The sequence below is a fragment of the Halyomorpha halys genome, unplaced genomic scaffold, assembly GCF_000696795.3.
Source record: "Halyomorpha halys isolate HHAL.00 unplaced genomic scaffold, Hhal_1.1 Scaffold14.1, whole genome shotgun sequence".
Taxonomy (NCBI): domain Eukaryota; kingdom Metazoa; phylum Arthropoda; class Insecta; order Hemiptera; family Pentatomidae; genus Halyomorpha; species Halyomorpha halys.
In genome coordinates, this window is record NW_027115673.1 from 827,708 (window position 1) to 838,466 (window position 10,759).

Consider the following 10,759-nt stretch of genomic DNA (forward strand, 5'->3'; position numbering starts at 1 on the left):
CCATTGTCTATAAATATAAGACACAAAATTACACAACAAAAATCTTATTTTAAGAGACATTTCTTAAACTGCTCGATCCAGGTGCAGACAGATTTCATGCATGATACAAGTGGTATTCTTTTTTTTAATTTATTAATTAATTTTATTACGTTTGATGATTTAATAGCTTCATTTATTATTTATTATTATTATTTTTAAAGCTATAGACTATATTCTGCATTAAAACTATAGATGAACCTTGTTTGTATTGAAATGCCTGTGAGTTTTGAGTTGTTTTATCTTCCTTCGTTTTCTTTTTCATTCACCTTTTTTTGTTTGTCAAGTTTTTACGGGCACCATTATCTTTAATCCTCGAGAGGAACAATCGGAGAAAGGATATCCAAGCCGTCTTTTTGGATAAATTGGAGGATAACATTTTTTTTTTTTAACGAGTCCGTTCCTAAAAAGGAAAATAAATCCTTTTGATCCAGTAGCCCTGCCAGGTGCAGATGTAAGATAGAAAAACGGTACAAAAGGGAAGAGAAAGCTGTGAAATGATGTGAATTATCGGATTTGGCAGGATTTTTTTGGGCGTCGCTTATTCGGAGTAAGAGCTCATTTAAGTAAAGGTGTACTTCGTTACTTTGCTCAGGGAAAATTTAACTTTGGTTTCAGTCACTTCCGTAAGCTCTGCATTTGTTAATGAACATGATACTATATATATATGAGAACACAACAAAATAAATTGTTTCATAAATTAATGCCACACATTAATTTATGAAACAATTTATTTTATTTTTTTGCAGCCAGACAATAAAGTGAATGATGTTGTCATATAGTTTGTAAATGTCCTCATTGTAAGGAATCTGTTCTCCTCACTTGATCGTTAACTCATTTTTTCAATTATTTGAATTCATTAGTAATTAACTGTTAATTTAATATTTTAGAATGTTTTTAATGCATAGGTTTACTTTTGAGTTATCAAGAAATTATCATTTTTTTTTCTTTTGTATCATTTACAAAATAATTTCATTATCACCAATTTTTAGATATTTTTACTTCTTGTATTTCAATGTATTTTATATATTTTTTCTGAAACAATTTTTATTGTTTTATTATCTTTGCATATTTGAAACTTACACCAAGTGCGCTTTTTTCTTTATTGCAGTTAGTTCTACTTTAGTATTTATTATTTTATTTGTTTATACTCAGATTTTTATAATTTTTCGTTTCTTTATTTGCTTTTCAAAGTTTTTTTCCATTGTTTACTTACTTGTTGTTTATTGTTTCATTTAATAGGCTATCCCTTTATATATTTCTCTAGGCTATTACAAAGGTAAATAAATAAATAATTCTTTACAACTCCTTATATAAGATCATTCATAACTACTCCTATTATTTATTTATGATTTTCAAAAAATTATAAATTTTTATCCAGTTTAAATTGCAAAACGTAGAAGACAATTTCTTCTATTTGACAGTTACGTTTATCCCTACAGTGCACACATTGACGTAGCAGATCAAATTTCTTGTTTAAAGAATTAATTCATGTATATAAAATATTATTCAAAATTAAAACACGATTAGAAAAAAAAATTTTTTTTACTAGAATTCATTTGTATGTGGACGTGTATACGTGAATTTGTTCACTATAAGTATTTACAAGCAGAGATTATTGTTTTTCAAAGCTCTAAATTCAGAGTTATCAAAATAACTTCCTCTAAAACACATTTAATATTATTAAATAAATCAAATGGTATCCGTATCAAGTCTCAACACTCTTTATTATATCGATAAGCCAACTTTTCGGCCACTCCAGCCATCCTCAAAGACAATCTTAAATATAAATTCTCACCTCACATCAAAATTTAAAAATGTTTTGCAGGCTATTCTGCCCAGGTCATTAATTAAAAGTCAAAATCATCCCTTTTTTTTCTTTCGAAACTTCACTATTTATATAGAAATAGTTTGTTTATATGATAGTTGATAGTGTAGTTAATTTAAAATTAAAAGTTTTAAAAATTAATGAAGTTTTTAAAAAAATAGAGTGATTTTGACTTGTTATTAATGACCTGGTCATAATAACAGAATAGCATTTTTAAATTTTGATGTGAAGTGAGAATTTAATTTTTAAGATTGTTCTTGAGGATGGTCGGAGTGGTCGAAACATTGGATTATTTGATTAACATGGATACCATTTGATTTATTGAATAAGTTAATACCAGTCTCAAGGAATTGAAAAAATATATATATCTTTAATTTTGTTTACATGAAATAATCAACCATTTCTCATTGTTAGTAGTAATATAAAATAGATAAATTTGAACTTCGGAAGAATTTGATTAATAACAAAAACAGAAAATAATTTCCATACCGTGTCCTAAAACAGACTGGAGAATTTTAAATGGTTGAAAGCACCCAAACTCTTTGGACTTCATTCCTTAGTAGACCGTTTTGTTTATACTTTGTTAAACCGTTGTATTTTAGGCAGGAATAAAGTTGATAATAGTTTTTCACACCTTTAAATAAATTTAAAAAAATCGAAGAAAATTACTATATTTTTTTGGGGGGGGGGGAAATAAAACATTTTTTACTGTTATTAGTAATGGACAATATATGAAATACGAAAAAAAGTGTATATTGTTTTATGCAATATGTAAATAGCTGTTTTGAATTACATAAATATTATTGTTAATTCTAGGTGGTAAGTAAAAGTTCTAATGATGCGTGTACTACATTTTTTTTCATGTTTCTTTTAAAAAAATTGGTACGGGATGACTTTTCAATATATACGGAACAAGTGGATGAAATGGGTGTCCAAGTGGCGGCTTCCGAAGGGAATAAGGAGTGTTCACTCCAGGAAGCAGGAGGAGGTCCAGGACGCGGAAATGAGAAAAGGGATTTGAGGTGTCCTGGTTACTGGGACAGAAAATGCCTTAGGCCTTTTGTATTTCACACTTCTGAATACTGGTTCTTGTTTCCTACGATTGATCCGAGGGAGATTACTTAAATAATAAAAAATATATACATTATTTATTATATATTACTTTAAATGTGACGTTAGAATATATGTACTAGTTTTTTTAATTTATTTATTGCTATTTACAACTGTACATTATAATACATTTGGTAAATTTGATCTCAGTTAAATTGGAGTGTTACAGGCGTGTAGAGAACCTGCCCATTGGCAGCACTCTAATGACGTTTTATATTAGCAGGTCTCGTGGCCATCTTCTTTTCAGGCGCCTCGGAGGATTGTCAGGAATGGAAGAGGGAGCAAGGTTAGAAGCTAGTGGGTTTGGGTAGTTAGGGATTTTGTAATGGAAGGAATGATATCTGGTTCGGGCTAGATCGGTTACATATGGAATATTTAGGTCTTTATGAATGATTTTATTTGTGACAAAGTAAGGAGCATTGAGGATTTTACGATGGATGATACGAGAGAAAGTCGAAGGGTAAGTGTATCCCCAAAATTCAACTCCAGATTGGCCTTATTAGTCATGTAGATCAGTCTTTTGTAATGAATTAGAAGTTTAAACCGCTAGTCTAGTAAGCTGTAATAGTCGAAATCGACTTGTGGTTTCCTGTCTTTTCAGTCTTGTGTGAGGATTCCAGGCTAGTCGCTTGTCCAGATATAGTCGAAGGTAACGGATCTGTTCGAAAGGGGTAAGATCAAGATTATTAAAGAAGACTGTAGGGCTGTCGGTAGGCTTACGACGAAGGTTAAAGGTGATTTTGTGGGATTTTTTTTAATCCTCCAATTACGACACCTTTCTTCGAGGGCTGTGATATGGGATTGGAGTGTTTGGCTTGCACTCAAAGGGTTATTATTAACAGCGTGCACACATGTGCCATCAGTATACCTGATGAGGATAATGTTAGGATTCGTTGAGATGTCAGCTGTAAAGACGGTGTAGAGTATGGGACCGATGATACTACCTTGAGGAACAACAGTGGACTGAGAATAGAGGGATAGATATGAACCGTTGTGGTTTACTTGGAATAAACTATGGATGAGAAAGGAACGGATGATGAGAAAGTATGTACAAGGTAGGAATCTACGGAGTTTGTAAAGCAGTCCCGGGTGCCAGACTCCATCAAAAGTCTGCTATACATTGGAAAAGATTTCTGCGCAGATATACTAGTTTAAATGTGATGTTAGAATTGAAATGAACCCGATAATTTTTTTTTTTTTTTTTATGACTCTCTTCCTGGCCTACGAAAAGGTTTTCTACAGAGCGCCAATATATTCTGACCATGGTTAGACTACACCACTACTCTCTCAGCTACAGACGGTCCAAAACCCGATAACTCGTCACTATGGTTTAATTATCTACTGATAAATATCCGAAAATAAAACAATAATGTTAGTTTTAGTTCTTTTGGACTTCTAAATCCGAAAATTAAGTACGGTTTCTTCCATCCTGTACAAAGTTTTCGCTAATCTCTTGTATTCGTTCCTAGTTTTAGTGGACCAAAATCATGAAAATTTATATGTGATGAAAAGATTAGGTGTGATCCGAAGAGACAGGGCTGGTGCAGAGTAAATGCAAGATGATTTTGCGGCGGCTTTTCGTAAATATTTTCTCCTTGCTTTCCTTTTTTATTTTTTTTTGTTTTTGTTTATTTTTAATAGTTTTCCATTCTTTATCTCAGGAACCATTAGGAATATAGATTAGCACGAAAATTTGTATCATTGTAACTTACAGAGGATAAAACACATTCAGTAACACATTTGTGTAATGCAATATTTTTGGCCAATTTTTAATAAAACAGATTGTAAATTTTTAGAGTTAATTTTTATTTGTATCCTTACCTAACATTCTCGTGCCTGCTCATGTAAATCTTCTTGAACTGGCTGTCCAGGGCCGATCCTAAATCCTGCCTCATTTTCACTGCCACATGCTCCGGTAGGACAGACAGTAACAGCCGCTCCTGAAAATAATTTAATAATAATAAAAATAATTTCGGATCATGTTGTATTTGGCTGTTATTATTATTATTTTTTTTTTGGAATGTATAATGAACCTGGCAAAATATATTTTGATTTATATAAAGCTTCGTAATTTTAAGGGTGTAAAACTGATAACAAATGACAGCGTTTATACTGTATATTGTATATATTAATAAAATCCAATATTTTTTCTGCATTTACACAAGTAAACAAAACTATTTACTGCTATGAATATTAGTATATAATACGAATACATTTTGGTAGGTCAGTAGATAAACCTACCAAAAAGCACTAGAATATTTTTGTCAAAGAAAACAAAATTGATATTTGTTTTTCATGCCTAAAAAAAAAAAATCAGATTTATGGAGTAAATTAAAAACAATTGTTTTTTTGCTAAAAATATTCTTAATTTTTTTTTTTATTTGTAAAGTCGTTTGCTCGCACTGCCGCCAATGTCATCTTAAAATACTTAGTTGATATAGCTGATGGTAAGAAAATAAGAAAGAAGATAAGTGAAAGAGAAAAATAACAATTGACCTAAGCACTCTTTCCCGGGTTTTGGCACCAGTTACGTGACAGCGTGAAGAAACTTTTGAAAAAGGGAAAGGGTAGAATGTAGAAGAATACACTCTGAATTCGAAATAAAAACTGTTTTTTTTTTCTTTTCGTACTTTCTAAGTTTTTATTTAAAATATATACTATACTTATATCTAAAAACTTGAATCTAAATATATATACAAGCAATGTGGCTCTTCGGCTGCCACATGCCATTAAAAGACAATATTCTCCCAGGAGCCGCTGGCCGAGGGATACAAGAACGGGGGGGGGACCACTCTACTGGATTGGTTTATTGATGGAATTCATCCACTTATACACTTAAAATTTACAGCTAATTTGGTACTCGGTCAGAAGATATGGTCCCAAAGACCGTCCGTAGCTCAGTTGGTTAAGGCGCAGTTCTCTCCCACTCTCCAACGTGAGAACTGGGAACGCAGCGCCGATTCGAATACGGTCTGGGGCGTTGACTTTTCATTTTTTTTTATATACCAGATCGGCCTGGTGGGCCTTACATAGTTGATATAACTTGTATTATATATACTTTTTAACAGTTGATTATGAGGAGGTATAGTCATACAAATGACACCCCTAACTATATACAATGTTCTTATTAAAAGAAAAAAAAATAATAATAAAATAAATAGATAAGAATAATGCTTTTTAATAAAAGAGGAAAGTAAAATTAATAATGATATTGGTACACTTAAATAAAACAAACAATTGCCTTCTAATAGTAAAAAGAAACAAGTTAATTTGAAAAAGAGAAGAGAGAAGACAAGAGAAAAAAATAATAATAATGAATAAATAATGTGAATAATAATAATAAGTAAATAGAGGTAGTGTGACTATGAATTAATTTTATATTTATTAAACATTTATAAAAGAATGTCCTGCAGCAGTCTGGGCTTCCGTCTTCGGGTTGAGGTTGGGTTTCCCAGGTTGTTGGTCACTGCTCCTTTAACTGTCGGCAACTGGGAGTGGAACTTCATGAACCGTTTTTTGATATAATCCTCAGTTGACTCCATATGTAATTCGCGATGCAATTTGCTATATCTTATGAACCAAGGAGCATTAACTGCGATTTTTAGGACAGACTTTATTCATTGAGTAGCAGTCCCATAAAAATGAAAAACTTGACCCACCATGGTTAAAATGGGTTGGTCACTTGTAGGTGACCCGGCGTATGTTAGAAATTACCAGGAATTGTGTAAAAAAAAAAAATAATAAAAAAAATAAAAACCTGATATGGCCCTCAGTTGACATCGCACAGCTGACAGACGTAAGTATATATATATCTTATAGAATATCAGATAAAAATAATATTAAAAAAATATATATAAAAAAGCAGTCAATATGTCTTGTTATGATATAAGTTATATTTATATTTCTCTGACGTCCAAATTTTCAACTGCAGCTAAGAATATTTTACTCCCGTTTCTCAAACTCAAATAGATCAGCTGCCGACGCCTAAGGAAAACTACTAAACTAAACTGTAGCCCCTGGAAAAGTTACTAATGGGAGTCCTCTGTATTTGTCCAAGTTAGTAACGACCTTCACAATCAGTTAGCAACTTTTATCTCCTATTCTTCCTTCCCACAACTAACTTATTCATTACAGCCTTCCTACCTGATCCAATAGAGGGAATTTACGAGACCGTAGCAAGTTTTTATCGCTACTTATTACCGTAGTTTTTTCTTCTATTAGGGCGCCATGCTATGTTTTATCTTTACTATACTTGGTTAACTGAACAAATTATATGAGTAAAATTATTAAGTTTATGAACGGCTTTATAGTTTTACAATATTTAGAATATAGAAATATTAAAGAGTTTATAGAATACTCTATTAAGAAACAGTTTATTTATTTTTTTATTTTATTTATTTATTGATATTTACAACTGTATAAAAAAATACAACCAGTAAATTTGATCATAATGACATAATGATATGATGGAGGATGTAGAGAAACTACCCAGTAGTAGAACTCTAAAAACAGTTTACAATATAAGGTCACGAGGCCATCTTCTTTTCAGGCGCCTCGGAGGATTGCCAGGAATGGAAGAGGAAGCAAGGTTAGAAACGAGTGGGTTTGGGTAATATCGGGTTCGGGCTAGATCGGTTACATAAGGAACATTTAGGTCTTTATGGATGGTTTCATTAGTAACAAAATAAGGAGCATTGAGGATTTTACGAAGAATTTTGGATTGTAAAGATTGGATACGAGAGGAATTCGAAGGTTTAGTGACTTAGTTTTTAAACGTGGAATACATTTCGTCTTTAGTTAGAGAGAGAGAAATACTTTATTTATTTATCTATGCTGCCTAAATACATTAGGTTTCTATCTCACACAGCATACTTATCAATCCGTAATCGGAGATATATACATTACACATACATGGTATAATCATAAAAAAAAGAGATACAATAATAGGATATAATAAACAATTTTTTTCACCCCTACAGTTTCCTTTTACAATCCATTTCGGTCTGTACAGCAAGTACAAATGTTTCATTCATTCCTATTTTTCTTCTCATTTCTGCTCCTCCAATTTCACCCTTTCACAATTATTCAATTCACCCGATCAACAAATTCGCTCTCCGGAATTCTCCCTCCTAGATCCTCTTCAGTGACCCGCTAAACAAATTCAATATTAGACAGTAATTTGAGATCAGACCATCATTCATTGTCACAGCAGTAGATCAGTCTACCAAGAACAAACAAATAGATACATTTTACGAGAATACGACTAACACATAGATTAAAATGAAAATATAATAAAAAAACCGGTTACAGGAAACACTCGAATGGATAAATAAGTTTTAAAAAAACACAACAAAAAATAGTATTAATAAAATAAAATAATTTAATGAATAAATACGTTAAAACACACAAATAGAGAGGTCTACTATTATAATATTAATAATAAAATTCTTTCATGGTTTATTCTTATCAATTTTTTATTACTACTAACAATAAGAGTTAGGGATGATTAATTATTTCAACGATTAAATTATTAATACCTAGCTGTTATTAAAGACCATTTAATTGTACATTGGTACGAGTTTTATAAAATGCTATATAGTTGTTTTCGAGAAAATGGAAACAAAGTGTAAATAGATGAAATAAAATTGCACTTATGGTAAGTCGATTTCAGAGGAGAAATTTCTCAAGTATATAAATATTGAAAAAACTTAATTCAAGTTTTTATACAACTTGTTTGGAAGGGATTTTATTTACTATTTAGTGATACTTATTTATTTGAATTCAATGGACCTCTATTTTAGTTAAAAACTCCTTTAAAAATCTTTTCAGAATCTCAATACTACAACTTGCTATATATTTCCTTTAGAGGTTGCTGAGTTTAAAAATCTATAACAACAGTAATACAAATCAGTTAATTAAAAGGTATATTCACTGATAAATTACTAAAGTGCCAAATAAAGTTTAAGTTTTTATTTCTCAATAACTTCTCTAAAATTTCAGTTTTGTAATATTTGAAAACTCTATGTAATTCATTTCGTACATCAATAGTTATCTTTTATAGTTTGAATAAACAAATATGCATAAACGTTTCTTAAATAAAATGAAGATTTTTGTAGTATATTAAAATGTAGATCCTCTCTTCCCCATCGTGACCTACTTTTGAAGATAAGCTGTCCTAAACTGAAACGCTTTAATGCGAGGCTCACAACGGTAAACATCTATCGAACGTAGTGTGTAAGCTATCTTCAATCTCACGCGAACATCTCGTTAGTGACTATTTTTGACCCTTTCCGACTTTTGATGGCCCCTATTTTTTTTTTTTTTTTGTTTTAATTTATTTTTGTTCCTCACCAATTAAATTTCCTTTTGTTCCCCATTTTAGTCACATTGATTTAAATTGTATTATTCTCTTCCTGAGAAAAATAACGGTAAGGATCTTAGGAGTTAAGTTATGGGTAAACTGCACAAGATTTCTTGTTATAAAATGCCTTATTAATTCGGCGAAGGTATATATTTTAGAAGTTAAACATCTTAAATTGCTAACGATTTTATAATTTGTTGGAAATTATTCCCAAATTTAATCAAATAAAATTTTCTTTTATTCTTTATTTTCCTTTCATTTATACTCTAAGATATAAATTAAGGATTTATAATTGCTGAAGTCTGTTACAAAACAATAAATTTTCAAAAAACCGCAGAATACTGCATTGACGATAGTACCTGATCTGGTTATGAACTGATCCTTCTCAGTGTTCAAGTTTAACTTAAATTAATTTTTTTTTTTAATTTTCTCGTCCAACATCCTGGAGAAATGTACATATGTATTTAAACATATGAATTATTCTCCAAAGACTATAATTACAACTATAATTTAGAGTGTTTGCTGTATAGCTTTCAATTTGTAATGAAAAAAAAAATTAAAGTAAATCTGCATAAATTTTACATTTTTTAAAAAGAGCTTATAAAAATAGGCTGTATTTCTGCATTCTATGATTTTTTTGTTGGAAATTTAATCCCTATTCAAATAACATACTATAAAACAAACAAAAAAAAATATATAAGTAGCGCTTCCTTCATTCCTTCTCTTACTATTCCACACTCTTCTGTAACAACCAACCGATTCATTTCTATCCTAAAATAAAAAATCTTGGAGCCATCTTCGGCCAACACCTCTCCTGGAAAAATCACATTTCGCAAATCCTGTACTGAAACAATTCCTAAGATTCCCTAATTCCATTACTCAGAACACCCATCAGCTCCTGCTGTCCTCTCTCGTATTCCTCCACTTTGACTAAGATTCCTTGGTCTATGGAGAGCTATCTGCAGGTCTAGAGTTGAGACTGAAGAGAATCATGAATTGCTTTGTAAGATTTATCTTTGCGTTCCCAAGTCTCCCGCTGGTATACCGAGTTGAAGTGGTTCTATCCAACCTCCCGAAGGCAATGCCTCCTTGGTGTTTTCCTATTCCAAGTTCTTAAAATCAAAAAACCTACCTATATCCTTGATCTCCTCACTCTTCGTTCATCTATCCATTCATTAAACACCAGATCCTAACCGATTGATTTATATATGCCCTCCTATAGAACCACCTTCTTCAGCAAATCCTTCGTCGTACGTGCAACCTCCTTCTGGAATTCTTTTCCATCTCCATTCGCCAGTCCTCATTCATTCTTTCCTTTAACCCTCCATGATTGTATATATAATGTAATAAACAAATAGGCTTATATTGATTAACATCATAAACAGCATTTAAGCTAATATGTCAGTATTAAACTTTTTTTTTTT

The 10,759-nt window shown here is 31.2% G+C and overlaps 1 protein-coding gene and 1 long non-coding RNA gene across 3 annotated transcripts in view; one reads left to right on the forward strand and one right to left on the reverse strand.

Annotated features, from left to right (window-relative positions):
- Ac3 (Adenylate cyclase 3) overlaps nt 1-10,759 on the reverse strand; it is a 362,561-nt gene that overhangs the window by 87,892 nt on the left and 263,910 nt on the right. For both annotated transcript variants that reach the window (XM_067052691.1, XM_067052690.1), the window contains exon 3: nt 4,796-4,914. In XM_067052691.1, coding sequence (XP_066908792.1) covers nt 4,796-4,914 — 119 coding nt within the window. The remainder of the gene's footprint in view (nt 1-4,795; nt 4,915-10,759) is intronic.
- LOC136797100 (uncharacterized) overlaps nt 1-10,759 on the forward strand; it is a 338,719-nt gene that overhangs the window by 9,725 nt on the left and 318,235 nt on the right. The gene's annotated exons all lie outside the window — the stretch shown is intronic.